Raw genomic sequence first — 18,889 nt, forward strand, 5'->3', positions numbered from 1 at the left:
TCTCCATTTAGGGCGATGACTGCCTGACTTCCTGCGCATAGAAGTCAAATCAGTTTTGACCCGAGGACCCAGAAATGCTAACTGGTGACCATTTTGTAGCATGCTACATTAGTTTATAGACCCAAACCAATCTGTAATCTCCCAGCTGTTATTCACACCGATTCCCCAGCTTGTCACTGATACAGGATGACTAACATTGCTGGATCAGTGTCACCAGCTGTTATACAATAAAATAACTTTTATCGCTTGCCTAAGCATTCATCTTCATTTTTACGAAGTTATTTTATGCACCCTTTATAGTCTAGCGCTGACACCAACTTCAGTGGGGCTAATGCAATGGAGTGATGTTTCCTCTAAAGTAGTGTGGAATTACTCTGGTTTTCAGGGCATCTCCGAAAGCAGCTACAGCGCATTAGCAGCAGACATAAGAGTTTGGTGCTGCCAATACCTGCAGCCATGTTTACAGTCAAAGGCAAGGTGAACACTCAGCAATATTTTTCACCTTATTTTACAGGTTAACAATCTTGGCTGCATCATCAAGGAAAGCTACCGACTAGATGCCAAGTTTCTCCACAAGACAAAAACCATGAGAGTCCAAAGTGACTAATAAATCGTTGGAACTAAAAACAACGCAGAACAATGCTTAGATAAAACCTTTTAATTGCTATGTTGTCTTTGCATCGATATGTGTTTTTGGTCATTGCATTTGAAATCTCTAGAGAAAGAAAATGAGGTGGCACCGTGTGCAGCAAAGCAACATGCACACGGCTTAATTTAATTGTCAACCCTAGCACCTAAACGTAGTCTGTCCCATTCAAAAATATATAGATTCAATAAATTGGCTTGATAGCCACAGGTCAACATAAAGAAAGAACAAAAAGATAGAATCCCATGCCTCCCAACCAGGCTACAACGTACCTTTACTTGGTTCATTCCAGATAACTTTCAGACAGACTGATCCTAACTCAGTCCAGCTTGGAAACAAACTGTAGCAAGTCACGTGGAAATCACCATAAAACTTGAACCTGTTCACCCGACTCAGTTCATGGCAATTTAAATTTCACCACCAGGACTGCGTTGCAGGTAGTTTCACCACTTATCCCTCGCAAAAATCAGTGAAACATTAAAACAAAAGAGCGTGAAGCAAAGTCAAAGAAATGATAAAGAAACAGTAAATTCAGACCTCATTTTCCACAATTCTTTTTATTTTCCGCTTTGTTATCTACATAATGAATATATGTATGTATGTATGTGTTTATACTTGCGTTAAAAAAAGCCAAACAGCAGATTTATATTCCAGCAGCCACAATAAATCAGCTGTGAGAAGCGCACTACAGAGCTAGTCTAAAGACCACTGAGATTGCGTCAGGAGAGTAGAGAAAGCAAAGATGAAGACGAGGGGAAAACTTTGAAGCATTGGAGCAGATCAGGGGTGTGGAGAGACCAGCAGATGTGGAGAAATGAAAAACAACTATTAGAACTGGATGAGCACAGAGCTCATCACTGGATCTCCCATAGACCACTACAATCTTCTTTGCTTTTTAAATTTTGTTAACAAAATATATTTACTTATTCTCTTTTTCTGGAGGAAAAATGCACGACGGTAAAATGCACCTACCATTAATTAATGGTGAAAAAGCTGAAGGAAAAATAAATGGCAACAACCTTTTTTTGCCTTAGCATGTATGCTGGCCTGAATTTAAACCAGTAATCTGCATACCAGAATTATAATAGCATTCTCAGCACACAAAAGCCAAATTATCCACAGATTAGATTTGCAAGGTACCATCAACAGCTATTAGTATTGGTGCTGTGGATCAAAATGATGGAGAACAGACATGTGGATCATTTATGTTGTTTGTCATGGCTATACATTCAAACAGTCTACTTGATAAACATGGTAAAGTTCTGGTTTGGGGAAACATCAACCAAAACACAAAATGTCAGTCATAATTGGCGAAGGGATCATTTTTCATTGTGCCCTGGGAGAGTCTAGTAATGTCCAGTGGGTAGTATGCAAAAACAAGAGAAAACACAAGTTAACAGTAAAAACATATAGCGGGTGAAATTCGTTGAAGACAGTAGCACCCTAAAGCTGTGTGAGGTTTAGTTTTCAAACTTCAGTCAATATGCTCTCCGTACATACAGCACCTTATGCAACATTTCAAATGCATTCTTGCCACACATTTGAAAAAATAATTTCTAACCGTTCCACGGAGTTCTGAAAGGCAGGATCTTGTGCAGCCAATTGTAAACACAGGAAGTAGAGCATGTGTAGTCATGCAGTGCCTCAGCCTCATTCACTCCCTTGTTTAATGAAATAGGTTAGTGTGCTTTCTCCTTCATCTGTGGTACATCAAAGGCCTGAGATCAGCTTACAGAAAGATGAAATTCATACAAAAGGGCAGGATTTCATTTAAAGGGTGACAAGCGTTTACGTAATCTTGACGTCAATACTTTCTCCCTTCTTTCTTTTGGACACCTCAACACTTTCAAATTTCTAAAAGAAATACATCTGTGCAGTTTCATATTCCTTGTACAGTGTACTGTATGTACGAGGGCAAACAACAGTCTTGAAAAACAGACAAGCGCAGCAGAGGGTTTCAGTAAAATAGTCAGAATTTTAACAAACTGTTTGTTACAAAATTTTAAGCCTGAGTGATTACATTGTGGTCATTTCTTTTGTAGATTTCAAAGTTCAAAGACTGATGGTAGGTTAGGTTAATATTTGAGCATAAAAGAGAAAGACATTTGAGACATTTGTTCAGAAAGGGTCACAAAAAAAATAAACAACAGAATAGCTCCTTAACTCCAGGGTCTTAACAACAACAACAAAATTACATTTATATAGCACCTTTCACGTCGGGAGGCCCTGGACAATCAGTGTTTAGGCAGCATGTTTTGAGGCAAACGTAACACAACTGGTTTGTACACTTGTAAAGAACTGCATCAAATAAAGGTTTATTGCACCACTTCAAATTTTCTACAGAGAGGCAGATTGCACAGTAATGTTAGTTTCTGATAGGAATAGATGAACTTATTTACCCTCCCAGCCGTACAATCAAATTTCAGCACAGTTCTAAACTAATGGTTCAGCTTTGTGAGATGAGTTTTACATAATGACACAACAATCCTTTACTAGGATCAGGTTAATGTTTAGTGGATCAGTTTCAAATAAATCCATGATCAAGAAGTGCTGAATTAGTTTCCCAAGTTTTTAAATTTGCCATGTGTAAATGGCATTATTACTGCAATACTGCATTAGTGTGTATTCAAACATCAGTTTGTGAGTTAATAATGTGGAGAACTGGTTGACCGTCAAAGAAAGTCTCTGATGAATCGACAGCAGTTGAAGGGTTATAAACAAATGATGACGACAGAATCATTTCTGACCCATTATCCTCAGCCAGGAAATTTCTGATCAGATTGATTCATACATGAAGTAATTCTGCACGCAAATCTCTTTGATCATACAATGATACTGTAAGCCAGCTGTCAAATAAATTATCAAGCATTAACCATCTGCCAGTAATCAAACAAAACACCTATTTGCACTGCAAAAATATATACAGTCAAAACACCACCCACATGGACCCTATCTCACTATAAAACACATTCATTTTATTGATTTACTATAAAAATCAAGAGCTCGGTAACTAATCAAGCAATCTTTTACGCAGACGCCAGGCAAAGTCACTTATTCAGCAGGCTTCTTAAAGATTTCTGATCCTTTCTGTCATGCTTAATGTAAATGACTGAAGTTAAAAAGCAGAACTGTTCTGCATCAGGAATCACGGACTTTGAACTTCCCTTTTGCTTGAAAATGTATTTATTTCATCATTTATATGCAAATAGATCATAACAGAAAAAAGTGTATCAAGACTTCAGAACAAATTTCTAGATAATACAGTCAGGTACCTTTGTAACCAGCGCTTTCTAGGAGGTTGAATGTTATTTGCCTCAGTGTCATTTTTGACAGAAAAACAGAGATCAAAGACCCCAACTTCAAATCCAAAATATTTCTGTGATGACTTCAGTCTATGTCAAGTTGACCCTTCATTTCTTTAGAAAGCTAAAGACTTTAAAGAACAATTTCCAACCATAACTTACAGCCATTTTGTTTGCATCCAAGCAATGAAAGCTTGGAGTTCAGACACAACAGTAAGGTTTCTGCAGCATACTCGTAGATTTCTTGAGGGAGGATTGCTGATTATAAAGACATCGCATTTTACTTTACATTTACTTTAAAACACAAATCAACATTCGGAGATGATTGTTTTACACATTCAATGCACAGCTGAAAATAATAGCAAAACCTCAACTATAATCTAACCCTAGGCATACACTGTGAACACTACTACACTACCAATATTTTTATTTCCTACATTAAAACTATCCTTCCACCAATTGTTGGGCATCTCCTATCACTGGTAGCTTATGGAATAGAAGATATCCAGTGTTTAGGATGCCACATGTCGTGCCCAGCACCAAATTGTATTAAAAACTAGATTACAAAAACATGCCTTTTATTTAAATGGACCATCATATTAGTAAGCAACTTGGTGGAGGTTAGTGATCCTGTTAAATAATGTAAGGCACCTCAAGATTAGTTGTGGAAGTTTTAGGAAAAGAAGCAATAATGATTCCAGTAAAATATCTGCAGAGAAAGAGAGTATTGGTATAGATTGTCATGACTGATTTCATATTTATGTTGTTTATGGTTCTTTGTGATTATGTATCTTACAGTAAATACAACAAATCACAAATCAACACGTCACCACGTATTGTTTAAAAGAGCTTCCAAATACACAGTTGCACCAACTGACAATAGCATTTCAGAGCACTTTATCAGCTAAACATTAAATGTATTTTGTATTGTTGCCCAAAGTATGCATGTAAGTGGAGTATCCAATGATTAATACCTCAGCTCAGGAGAATCTTCAATGTGTTCAATTATCTGAGTATTGCTCACTGATCACATTAACCAAAATGTAAATTTCTACTTGGTTGTGATTAGACAAGCAGAAAGTGTAATGCACAATTAAACGACTTCTATGAATCATAAAAAAAATCAAGTCCAGTTATTGTGATATATGGTAATTTAACTTGATTTTGTCAAGCCACGATTGTCAACCGTGAGAAGCTAGTTCAGGAATATTTGTCCAAGCAAGATATTGGAATCTATTTGTGTCTCTGAAGTGGACATGTTTCTCTTCCCCTACTCTATGCTTCTCTTCCTTCTGAAAGTTCAGTGTAATATACCAGGTAGTCATTCGTGCTCAGTTGGCCGCACACTTGCCTCTGATGTTTTGTGTTTACGCCCTGTGCAGAACTTCATAGTCATAGTTCATAGTCGAGGCTGACACTCCAAAGCAGACCTGAAGGGCTGCTGCAATGTTGGAGGTCCTGCGCTTTTGATGAGACTTAAAACTGTGGTCCTGTCTGCCTGTTCGGGTAGATGTTAAAAATCCCGTAGTCTTATTCAAAACGAGAAGGAGGGAGGTTCACAGTGTCAACAAAATCACCCACATTAAAAAAACATTAATTTTATGGCTGTTTGTGACATATTGTTATGCGCTAACCAGCTGTGTTTGCCCACAAATATAATCACTGCATTTACAGAAAATTCTGTGAAGCACTTTGAGGCATTTGTAGGTGACAAGATGTTATATCAAATGTAACAAATATGCTATTATTATGGGCACTACCAAATTCGCCATTCCTCGTGTGTAAACTGGTCACTGAATGCTAGCACGTTGTGTTGGGAAAGGGAAGTGCATCGTAGTTAAACCCAACCTGTCTTCACCCAACTTTTCCATTTACACAACACACATTTTCCATCAATGAATCCTACAACAAACCTGGCAGTGCTTTTAGAAGATATGCTGGAGGTAACATATTTAAAAAAAGGCAAGATAAGGTGGTCTTGAAGTTAACTGATGGTTCTATTGATAAAATGTCTACTTGGATGCATTCATTCAAAGCTAGAAGCCAAGACTTTGTTATGTGCTTAATGTTGAGGTCATTGAAACTTGGTAGTGAAAGAAAAGAAACAGCAGGCAGCCAATGAAGGCTTTGAATCTTTCAGCATGAATGCAGGTAAACAGGGATGTAGCTCTGTAGCACACCGGATTCTTACTAGCAGGAACGTAGGAACCCCAAGCTTAATGGGTCGAAACTCTCAACAACAGCCAGTACTCAGCCAAGATATACTGGTTATCAGAGTCCAAACAAAACTTCCAACTTTTAGCTACATTTTATGGAAAGTACAGCTGAATTTACTAATTGGTGAATTAATCTTTTCCACATAAAAATGCTGCTAATAGAGATACGAGCAAGTCTTTAAGCGGAGTTTAAAACAGCAGTAGCTTCTCAATAAGTGTAATAACTCTTAACACATGAATTGCTTATAAATCTTTTCTTATGCAATACAGTTCTGTGACTGATAATTTATTGTTACTTGACAACAAAAGAATAAAATAACCTTTAAAAGATGGGAGGACCTAATTTTTTTAATCACCCAAAGGTCACCTTTTATTTCATATACGTTGGTGCCGTATAGATTTATGAACAAGTGCAGAAAATGACAGGAATTGCAAAAGAAGACTGCTTCCAATTCAACGTCAAATTGAAAATCACTGACGAATCCTTGAAAGGCTTAAAACAGTTATATCTCTGATAAGCGTTAATTGCCATCTGCTGAGGCATCAATTCATTCACGTCATTTCCAGTTTGCAGTCCTGTTAATATTTCCAAAGAAAACTGGATAGGAACACCCAAAAACAAATATCAGTTGCCATGTTTGACGTCATGACTAATGGCCACATCATGACCTCTGTCAATACTTTTATGACCTATTGCACATTGGAAAGAACTGAACCCAACTTTAAATTTAAAAAAATTCCAGACAATTTTCTACGACATGCTTTGAGCCAAATGCAAACTTGCAATCTTGTCATTTTTTTTTTCCCCAAACACAAGCGGAGCTTTTCTTCTTGCTGAGATAAAGGAAATATGAGCTGGAATAAAAACTGATAATTCTACAAAACAGAACAATCAGCATCTGGGAAAGAAGGGTAACATTTTGGTGCGATACTTCATCAGAACTGGTTTCACTAATCAACTAGCTGCGTGCAAAAAGAATTTCAATCATTGCTGCTGCCTCTTCGGGAAAGCAGCTGGCAGAAAACATTGTAGGCCAGTGATGTAAATTAAATTCAGCTGCACTAACAGTGACATTTGTGAGTAAAACAAATGTAGTGCGTGGGGTTCATCAAAAGAGTTCCACTCTAATGGGTTTTAAACATTTAAATATTGCATTGATAAAGAGACTCAAAGTGCCGCAAACATAAAATATTCAACCTTGCTGTTGTACATAGGCCTTTCAAAAACTGTTGAGAAAGAAAATAAAGTGTCGACTTTCAACGGGTTTAGGATAAGCTGAACGTCACACGTGAAACAAAAGCCTGCAAAATAAATCGTGTGCTTGGTAATGAGGACTGCAGAACTCTAAAGCAATTTCAGTCAGACTCTCCTAGACACGCTGCAGAAACCAAAATAAACCTCTATGGAAAAGATCTGGAAAAATTAGTCTGCACGTCAACATTTTCAAAGAGTACTTCTGTAATAATAAGAGGCACTTTCATTTTTACTTGATTTCCTTTCCCCCTCCTCCTGAAAAGGCCAACTCACACATTGGCATGGGCAGTCCTCCAAGAAGGTCGCCTAAGTGGCCATTTATCACGTGTGAACCTAGAATTTAAGACTGCATTTATTCCTCTAGGAGCAATGTATCAATATTAGGGACTGAAGATTTTTTCACAAGGAAAATAGGCTGACAGCTGACGGCAAACTTTCCTAAGAGAGTTGGAGGTACCATATTGGTGGCAGACAAGATATGCCCAGCAATGATGGTAACACATCAATGCTCAGCTGCTGGTCTCCTGAAAGAACACATTACAATTTCTCAAATTCAAGTATTTCAATTTAACTTGGATATGTTTCATTTGCTCTAGCCAAATTTTTACTTGAAAATTAAGTGTGGATTGCACTACAAAGATATCCTGTTTGTAGAGTAGCATTTGTCCACAAGCTTCACAATATCCCTCTGTGGACAGATTTCTCGCAAGGAAAAAATCCAAGACACTGATTGTCCAGCGCCTTGGGACATCCTCCCGACATGAAAGGCACTATACAAATGTAATTTTGTTGTTGTTGGACAGGAATGACTAAGGAGGTGGGAGAGCAAGAGGAAGCTGCAACCTTTAGACCCCAAAAAATGGTTGATATCGCAGTCTAGGCTGACACTTTAACAACCACTTGCATTTATATAGCAACACGTACGTAGGGAAGTGTCCCAGAGCGCTTGAACAGAGTTCTCCCAGAGTACTTTAACACAGTACTTGGGGTAGGAGGGGGGGGGGGGGGGGGGGAGGGAAGAGAAGAAAGGGGTCACTGCATTCTCAGAAATGCCACCTTTGGATCAGATTTGTCCAGGTCCCATAGTTGAAAAACATCCTGAAATCAGAGGTCAAAGGGACTTTGCTAAGAATTCAGCACAATGTCAGACAGAGCATTGAAATTTGGGCCAGTTCCAAAGTACATAGTGTTGACACATCAGGCGATGCTGGAGGCTCTAGGATTGAGATTTGCCGACACAAAAAAAGCATTTTCAAACACATAAACTCCTTCCATGTTAAAAGCGTGGGACCGAAATATCAAAATTATTGAGTCTCTGCTCCAACATATTTTCTTGTGTTGGGTATACTCTCAACTGACTGTAGTGGTGATACTTTGCAAGAATCAATGCTCAATTATCAAGGAGGGTGACCCAACGATTGCAGCGTTGCCTGGAGCTCAGTGCTTCACATCAGATGTTGTATTTACATTTACATCAGGAACTGCAAATCCCTTGAGTCCTAACCCAGTCAGACCTGTGGGAATGTTTCTTGTGGCCCTAATGTTTGTGTTGTTATGTCACAGAATATTCGCTGGATTTAGACATGGTGTATAGGAAGAAATCTGGGAGTCAACAGATTTTGCAACAATAGATAGAAATCAGTTTGCAGGAAAAGGTCTTGCTCTGAGTCCGACTGAGAAAATATTAAATTATAAGCAGAGTTGAGGCTGCAGTTATACTATTTCCTGCTGCACATAGCATCGGGGCCCTGAACAATTTTGCAGTTGTGCGTATGACTAGTAGACTGAATTGGGATTTTACTTTAAAGGAAATAGAGCTGGTCCTACAATCAGCTCTTTATAAACATTAAAAATGTCAGGTGAAAATTTCCATGCCATCGAATGATTTAGTTTTATAGACCGCCAGTTTTATAAATTGGCGAAGAAACAAAATGGCAGCGAGAGGAGGGCTGGCACAGAGTGGTACACCTCACTGACAACACAATTCCTGATGGAAGATCATGTTCGTTAGTATTGTAATCAATTTTTATTTTGCATGATGACTAATTACAATAGTAATAATCCACACTATTTGTATAAATGTGTGGATAACTGGATCTCGACTATGATCATTGTCCTTCAAGTTCAGACGAAGAGCCAGACTAGTAACAGTAAGAAAACAAACATGAAATTAACCATAGTCGACATATTTTAAAATAACTAGAAATAAATTTTAAGCAGTAATCCAATCCTGCAATTGAGGTTAGAAAAAAAACTGCGAATCAGAAGCTTTACTAAATCATTTACGAAATGATAGTATCCTTACATACCAGAAGGTGTGACAATGTCAGTAAGCAATAAACCGACCTAACTGCATTAACAAAACATTCCTTTTATAACTTTGCAGCCTTTATCTCAAATATCATCCTCTTCCAAAACAACAAAATTTTGGCCCTTTTCTTTTGTACAACCAGCAATGGACTTCTCCACAATGCACATTCAAAAGAATGTCTCCATCCTCATTTTACTTCCTGGCTGTATGGAACAGCTGAAATGGATTCCAAATTATTGTTTTGTACACGCTTGGCCAGTTCAAAAAAAAACTAACAAATGATTAGGTTCTGAAAGTGAAGGGTAATTTTATAAATTCCTTGCAATACCCAGCTTACCGGGAACGAGAGGATGTGTTATCAGAAAGTCTCAAACCTTGCACGGCACTTCCTAGTAAATCAATATGAATGATATCATGATTATATCTTAATGACATATAGATGTAATAGGTAGGCGATGCTGTACATTCCCTGACATGGAGAGACATAACATTCTGTACTTATAATCATTCCTACAATATCCAGAATTCAACCAAAGGGCCTCTTTTCCACAACTACCCATCAAGTTATTACTTTAAAGTTTTTGGCAATTTTTTTAAACAAAGGCGGGACACGTTTGCTAATGGAAGAGGTGTCAGCTCTTAATCCAATTTAGTTTGGCTCCTCAAAATGGTACCACATTGCTCCAATAGTAATCATTCAACAATGTATCTGCAACCCTGAATCTGCTGTATATATTCAAACCAAATCCTGACAGGACAAATGGAGTTTCAGCAAAATGCCTTAATCTCATACTGGAAACCACTTACTGCAGTCTTCATCACCAGTCAATGAAAGGTTTACAGAAAGAGGAAATCAAATGTGTCGAGACAGTACATGAGCAGAAGGAAAATGGTAACATCAGATAAACAAAATGTAGGAAACTGGTAACATCAGATAAACAAAATGTAAAAGCAGTTGAAAATTGTTATGTCAAAACAAACATTTTGCTTTCTAGGGAATAGTGGGATACTTTTCATTACCTGCAGCAGCTGGTGCACATATGTCTAGATTTCATTTAGAAAAAAATGAATTAATATTACATTTTAATAAGCAATTTATCATAATATGGAGTTTTTTTTCACCAATATTCCAAATTCAATCATATATATTTATATTACAATAAAGATCACATCAAAGTTAGTGAAAGGGCCGACTCATCTTGTAATGTTCATCTATCAAGGTCTTTGCAAGAAATTCCACCTGGATAGAACGGTGGGAAGCCACACAAGGCAACTGCAAAAGATCTGAGTAATAAATGTAAATAGATTGAACACGAAAACCTGTTAGGATAAACCTGCCAGAATTTCCAGTCCGTTTTTCTCTTTGACATCTTGGCTTACACAATAGCTCCATTCATTCTGTCTAGTGCAGTTTAGATTAACCCTTTATGTTTTGCCAAGCTATACTTTAAACAAAGTAAATCAGAAATTTTAAGATTTCTGGGACAATGTTCAGATTTTAAAATCCAAGCACAGTGCTCCCCAGTGTTAGATTCCTAACCTTCAGTCAATTCAACACTAATATTATTAGTAGTAGTATTATTAATATATTAGTATTCATCACAGAGTTGTAATTATCTATGGTCTGAATTTAGTTGGGGGAATTTTAAGGGACCGAATGCAAGAATTTAAATTAATACAAAATATATTTGGAGGTAGGAACAGAAGTTCTGAGGAGCAATTCTCACAGTACTAATATTCAGAAAAACTAAATTTGATAGGAATACATGGCAGTTGGAAACTACAGATGAGGAAAGGGCAGCAGACACCTGGATAATAGAGTAATATTTAAAGGACTTTAGGATTTTATAAAGATTTGTTTATGAAGAAATCTTTTGGAATATAAAAAAAACTTTGTTGGAGGTAGTTTATGACAGGATGTTCCGCAAGAGTTCTATCTGAGATCAAAGGAAATAACTAGGCCAAAGATGTCAATAGATGATATAGAAAAGAACAGTCATTAAAGTTCAGAGCTGGCTGCTAGCTATAGGTTGGATTTATAAGAGTCATGAACTACGTGCGCTTTGCATAGTAGAACCACATTTCTATTTAAATGTTTGGGTTTGGTGCAGATTTGTTAGAGGAAGCAGATTTCAGAAGCGAAGCATTCCCTCCCGGGAAAGGAACTTTGGCACAAATTGAGAGGTATTAATGGCAGTAAAGTTAGCAGCCTACCGAGATGGAATCTGTGCATTATCCCTGCCGACTCTCCAAAGTTCTTCAAGGGAGCAGGTCAACAGCTTACTACATAATTAAATTGAGAATATGGAAGAACTAACTACTGAAATCAATCTACATTTGCTGTCACTGTGCTACCTTTATAGTTTACTTCTCATGAAAATGTACCAATCAACTATACAATCAGTACCTCTGAGTAAGAAATGTACACAGTTTAATCTAACATTCAACTGCAAAATCTGTGGATATTGTACAGCATTTGCTTTGCTGTATAATATTTTCATGCATTAACATATGTCTCAGATTGATGAGCAAATAAATCTTATTTAAAAGCAATTTCTCTGCATAATGACACAAAGATGCGAATCCTCATAAAAACAATGCTAGAAATTGAATTACTCAATTTGAGATTTTTGCATTCACGAGATCCACTAGATGTCACTATAAGAAACAGAAATATTACATGACCTATAACCTAGGCATCAATTTGCAGGAAACCAAACTGCAGAAATTATTTATAATAGTGTACCTGGGGACACAGTTAAAATTAAGATGTCAAGAGTGTTTGGAAAAGTCAGGTTAAGTATTTTCCTAAACAAAGAGTAACAGCCTTGTAAAGCACATCACCAGGAAGCCCATTAAAGTAGATAATTTGGGATGTATATATAAAGTGGATGCAATGGGTTAATTGAGACTTCTGGTTTGTGAATATTACGAGCCATTCAATTTGTGAATCCTGGAAGCTGGTAAAGTTTGAAATGAGCAAAACATCCAAAAGGGGGTGGACTTGTTGGTCCTAATAGCTTTGTGTCCCTAAAGATTATGTAGTGGGCAAATACAAACTTGTATGGAAGCATTTACTGGCACTAAATCAATAAAGAACAGTGCAGCTCCTCTAGAATTTGTCAAGAATTTTAGCTTGGATTAAAACACCAGATTTTGATGTACTGTATATAAGATAATAAACAAACATTTGTGGCTTTCCATAAGTACATAAACTATCTAAGGTGAGGAGACTCTTGGCTCCCCAGTAATTGCCAAGTGTTGTCAGTTAGCATAAGTCTAATTATCACAAACAGGGAAGAAAGCTCATGTGAGGTATTTAGTTAATTGAAGTTCACAGCAGCTCTGATATTCCAACCGGATCAGAGAAAAAGTGTTTTGATAACTAGAGTTTATTATGGCAAGGTTCCACTGTAGTTTTAAAGTGGGATGTGCCAAAATGAATATTTCATAATGGCTTTTGCTTGCTTTTAATTTAGCTCCTTCAAACTCTGGGCATATAATGCATACGTAGCTCAACATCATTCACATAATCAGGGGTTACAGAATGGTTCACTAACTTTGGAATGAAATACACGAAACTGGAATGAAACACAGAAGCTGAATGGACTATATATAAATATTTAGCAATGGGGTAGCGTTTATACATTTTATTCATACATCAGAAGAGTATCTAAAACAAAATAACATGACCAGTGCATTTTTACCCGTGTTATATTAAGTAAAATATAAAAAATGCATTGAATGAGAAATTTGGCCTATCAAGCCTGCTCCTTTCAAAGTCAACAATAAGAAAACTATCTGATCATTGACTCCAACCCAACCACTGAATCTCCTGTGGAAAACCCTACGAAGGTACCACCAAAAGGCAATCAACCAAAACTGCCATTATATTTAGCTAATCATCATATCTCCACTATTGACTCTGGTCTTCACCCTCTAGAGATTTCAACCAGGTCCAAGCACTGCGTCCCGTTCATCTCATTCTGCACACATCCATATAAAATGCTTTGAAACGTTCCCCTAAGTAAAGGGTGCTATGTAAGTGCAAGTTATTGTCCCTATAAAATTCAACCCTCTTACTAAGCAGACAACCATCTAATTATTCTTGAAGAAGTTCAGTGACAAACTAATCAACTAACTTGTTATTACATCCATATGCTTTAACCTTCTTATAGAATGCTACTATTTGGAACTTTCAGTCTGAAAAGCATTCTGAAATTACAAGTATATTCTATGACTTGTTTCATGAGAATTCAAGCAATTCCATGAAGTTTGAGCCATTGCTATAGAAATCCATGCTGATTGCTACGTATGGTATGGTCTTATATGCTCTTTTTACAAGCACTGATATCATCCATAGAACACTCAAGTATTTTGGGGCGGTTGTTTGGTTTACAATAGCCAGGCTCGTGGCTGACTCCTTTTTTGAATATTATCAACTCTCTCAACATAATTTAAATAACAGGCAGCTCGTAGATAATAATTGTGTTTCAGCTGTGATGCCTATGGTCGACACCAATGCAGACCAACAACGTCCTGTTGTCAGCAATGAATCCCTTTAGTAATGTGCCCACAAGTGAGGTACTAAAATGCTGCAGCATATGTGGATGAATCTTCCAGTCTCATGTCCACTTTCAGAAAATCTATACAAGAGATCAAACGATTTTTGTTCGAATGAGATGTTGGCCTTTATCTTCAAAGGCCCCAACTGTTATCTGTGTGAATACAGAATGTTCACGGAATAGGGGCACCAAGTGAAAGGAGATGAGCAAGGGAATTAAGATTATTTACTTACTGATTATGGGGTTCAGTTCTCACTTCAATTGTACACAATAATCAATGTGTAGGTGTTCAGACACTTTCAGGTAGTTGCTCAGTGCTGGTTGACCTCTACATCAATTTTTATACTGCAGGGAAAGAAGCTACATCTCTCCCAGAAATAAAGCACCATGGAGTAGAAAGCTTAACTTACATTTCCCACTTACTGTCGAATCATGCGGCAAAAGAATACCGTGTTTGGTCCGCCTGCATATTTGGCAATCACATGGGTTGATAACTGGCAAATGAAGTTTACTTTTGATAAATTACATATAGGATTCCAGAATACGAAACACAAGTACTTCATGGATGGGACTGAATTTGCTAAGGGGAAACTGAACGTAATCTAGGGATGTTAGTTGACTTGTTGCTCACAACTTTAAAACAATGTGAAGTAGCAATAAACAAGACACACAGGATGCTGGGTTATATTGCTAAATCAGTTACGTACAAATTGCCAGAGGTCATACTCAAGCTATATTGTTTTAGTCAGACTGCACCAGAAGTACTGAACACAGTTCTGGACACTGAACACCGCAAGGTAAGGGGGTTGTCCAAGCGCAGAGGTGAACAGCCAGGATAATTCCTCAGGTATTAGAGGAATGAGTTATTTGCAACAATTAGACAAGATAAGGCTCTTCAGTCTTGAGACAAGAGGGGTCTTCACGGAGGTGTATAAAATTTTAAATGGGATTGAAAAAGTAAAAAAAAGTTAGTAGATATGATTTATTGTTTGTGTCCAATTTATGCAGGAACACACAAACCTAATTGCAAAAACGTTTAACTGATAATAATACTACTTGCATTTGATATAGCGCCTTATCACATCGTCGAGACGTCCCAAAGCGCTTCACAGCATACACTGTAAAGTGTAGTGACTGTGTATACTGTGGGTGAAACGCAGCAGCCAATTGCACACAGCAGTATCCCACAAACAGTTGTGGATTGAGTGACCAAATTATTTTTTTTTGGAGGGATTAATGTCAATTACAGTGAAGTGAAATCATGAGGAGGAAGGCTGGGAGACAATTGCAAATGGAGTGGGTACTTAAGATAATGCAGATTTGATACTAACCTGATACTGATAGCTTCTGAACCACTGCTTTAAGTCCCAGTCCCACAGGATCATCTGGAAAACATGAAATTAAGTCTTGTTAACACTTCGCACAGGGTGGCTTGATTAGTGTTGGAAGCATGAAACTAGAAGTTAGCTTAGATTTTTTTCAGTTCGTAATAGCAGCATTTTCTAACTGCAAAAAACATCTGCACTAGTGATTACTAGATTGATGTAGATTTAACAAATTACTTCCATGTCAAGTACACGTTTGCCGTGTAATGACATAATTCAAATGCAAACGAAAGGACATAAAGTACACCTAAAGTACATTCAACTGGACACACTCATTTAAGTATCACAGTCTCGCATTGTGCCTTCCTTATAAATCACTACAACAATGACCGGACATGTATTTTTGAAAGAAAAAGAGATGGACCAACAGAAGACAGTTTACTGTAAATATGGCTTGAAAACTTAATTATGTAAATACAAATTCCTGATAACCAGACCAAAGGGATAGAGCTCAGTGACGAGCTATTTGGGGTGGTGAATTAGGCATACATATAATAATAATAATCCTTGCATTTGATATAGCATCTTATCACGTCTTCGAGATGTGTCAAAGCATTTCACAGAATATACTATAAAGTGAATTGATTGCATATTTTGTGGGCGAAATGCGGCAGCCAATTAATTGCGCACAGTAGTGTTCCGCAAACAGTTGTGGGTTGAGTGACTAATTTTTTTTAATGTATAAGTACATATATAAATGTGTCCGGAATATTGACAGTATAATGAGTTAAGTTAAGTCAAGGTCGAATCATCAGGAATTATATATATGTACTATAATATGATGCGTCATTCCGAAAAATATTGCAAAGCTATAAAGTATCTAAAAAGCAAGTTACTGTCAGGCAAGTGCCTAAAGGTTGCTTCATTTCAAAATGCTCAATTTTTCTCTTTCATAAATTCAAATTCAACAAAGTATACTGTGAACTCCAGGAGTTTTGTTTTCCTGCTTGTTGCTCAGTGAGCATGTTAAATGCATAAAAATGTATATGATAAATCATAGGAATTAATAGTTTGCAACATGAATTGATAAAAAGTCCAGGAAAATGGGCACTGTGTTATTTCAATATAAAAGACGAGTAAGGAAGAAGCACCACAACAAATGAAAATAATGAACTTGAATCTTAATCTGAAGAAATCTATACATATCATTAATGAAGTCAATTTTCAATTCAACAACAACAACAAAATTACACTTATAGAGCGCCTCTCACGTCGGGAGGAAGTCCCGCTAAATTCAACCACTAAAAGTGCACATGTATTAAAATAAAAATCATTCACTTTCAAAGCAGTCATATAAATATGTTTATTAGTTAATTGCTCAAGTGACGCAAATGTGTGTATTTGTAGGTTTTGCCAAATATCGAGGTCTAACAGGTGCTGATGGGTTCCAATAAAATCTGAGATGTAATACACCTACCGAATGACATTTACTTTGTCCTCTGAAACATTCCATAGTGTAAGGTTTTTTCCTTTCTGCTGTCACATATGCATCACCAGACAAATATGTAAATGCCTGCCATTTTTTGACCCAACAGTTTACAGTTCAAAGGTGCCAGGTGTGCAATGAAAATAGATTGCTGTGAACCTGGATACCCTATAGAGAAAGCTCATTCCATTGACAAGGTCAAAATCATGATGGGTTAAATGTATGCAAAAAAAATCATTTTCACACATCATTTTCACTTATTTGCACTATAAAAATATTTGGTTGGAAACATGAGTAAGTATATTTTGGCCATTTCCAATATACTGGAATCAAGCTGAAACTTTCTGACAGTCATTGCTATTTACTAGGCCATAATTTGATACAGAAAATCCTTTGCATTAGATGTTAAACCGAGAACCTGTCTGTTCATGTGGATGTTAAAGATCTCATGACACTATTCAAATAGAGAAGTTTGTTCAGGTGTCCAGACAGACACCTGAACAGTCCTCACATAATTCATAAATACGACAGTCCTCGCATAATTCATTGTTTCATATTCATTCACTTCACTTCAAAGCTATATTGTGGGTTACTGCTGTGCTCAAATTGACTGCCATGTTTGCCTTCAAATACAGTTAATTCTGTGAAGCTCTTTGCAATGTTTCCACAACAAATTAAGAAGCTATAGCAAATGTAAGAATTACTCTTATTATTATTACAATGAACGCTTTTAGTACTGTAAAGCAAACCACAAGATAAAATAATAGAATAAACTGAATATCAGTCTTCACCATCAGGTTTCTGTGGTTTGTTACCTCCTGTTTACTACAGGAAGCACACACTTCTGTTTGTGCTGAATACCACAAATTACTTCTGTAATTGCAGATCTACATTGACCAACAAATAAAATCATGTGAAAAACACAATGTGGCTCAATTTTATGCACGCCCTGTTGTTCTGTTTTCTACAGGATATGAAAGATTCAGTGAGATCAGCTGCGAACAGTTTTGAGCTGAAAGGTATATTATTTACTATATATACTGCTGCAATGCAGAATAAGACAGTATATGAAAGCACACCGGAAGGTGGAAGTCAAATAAATGACAATTTTTACTGGGTAATTAATTACTTTAGTGAACCTAAAATGCACTTCCGTACTTCCCACATATATCTAAGTATTTCTGTATTTATCTAAAAAGTTTCCACAGAGAACCCAAACACCAAAGAAAGGTGTGACTTTGATTAGTTCCTATGTTATAGGGTTATATGTCAGTCATGATATGAAAGTAGTATTCTCTACTGTCAAAAATAAAAATAAAAGATGGGTTCTCAATCCTGGTTAAGTTTTCTCTACCTTTCTTGCAACTTCTTATTACACAAATTCAAGGTCAATGAATCTTGAATTAAATGGGGAAATAGGAAGCATTGTGATTAGAAGTTTGCAAGTTCGACAGCAAGATCAAAGCAATTTGCAAAGTTTTGACATTATATGCAGTATATCAAATAAAACAAGTGCTTGCATTTATATTGCGCCCCTCTCGCAGGGTAGCGAACCAGAACTCTTGACAGCACGATGTCAAGCCGGGGGGAGGAGGGAGGTGATTGTAGGCACAAGTCGAAGTGGAGGGTCTTCAGGTGCGATCTGGGGATGGGGAAGGAGGGGGCAAGGTGGAGGGATTGAGGGAGATTGGTCCAGAGTTTCGGGGCGTAGTGGCTGAAAGCACGGCTAAGGATGGAGGAACAGAGAGCACGAGGGACAAGCAGGAGGCTGGAACCAACAGGT

General features: G+C 37.1%; 1 protein-coding gene across 2 annotated transcripts in view; it reads right to left on the bottom strand.

The window, feature by feature from the left end:
* Positions 1–18,889, bottom strand: part of pde3b (phosphodiesterase 3B) — a 112,577-nt gene that overhangs the window by 20,917 nt on the left and 72,771 nt on the right. For both annotated transcript variants that reach the window (XM_007887531.2, XM_007887530.2), the window contains exon 2: positions 15,627–15,680. In XM_007887531.2, coding sequence (XP_007885722.1) covers positions 15,627–15,680 — 54 coding nt within the window. The remainder of the gene's footprint in view (positions 1–15,626; positions 15,681–18,889) is intronic.

This window comes from Callorhinchus milii, unplaced genomic scaffold (assembly GCF_018977255.1).
Source record: "Callorhinchus milii isolate IMCB2004 unplaced genomic scaffold, IMCB_Cmil_1.0 Scaffold17, whole genome shotgun sequence".
Taxonomy (NCBI): Eukaryota; Metazoa; Chordata; class Chondrichthyes; order Chimaeriformes; family Callorhinchidae; genus Callorhinchus; species Callorhinchus milii.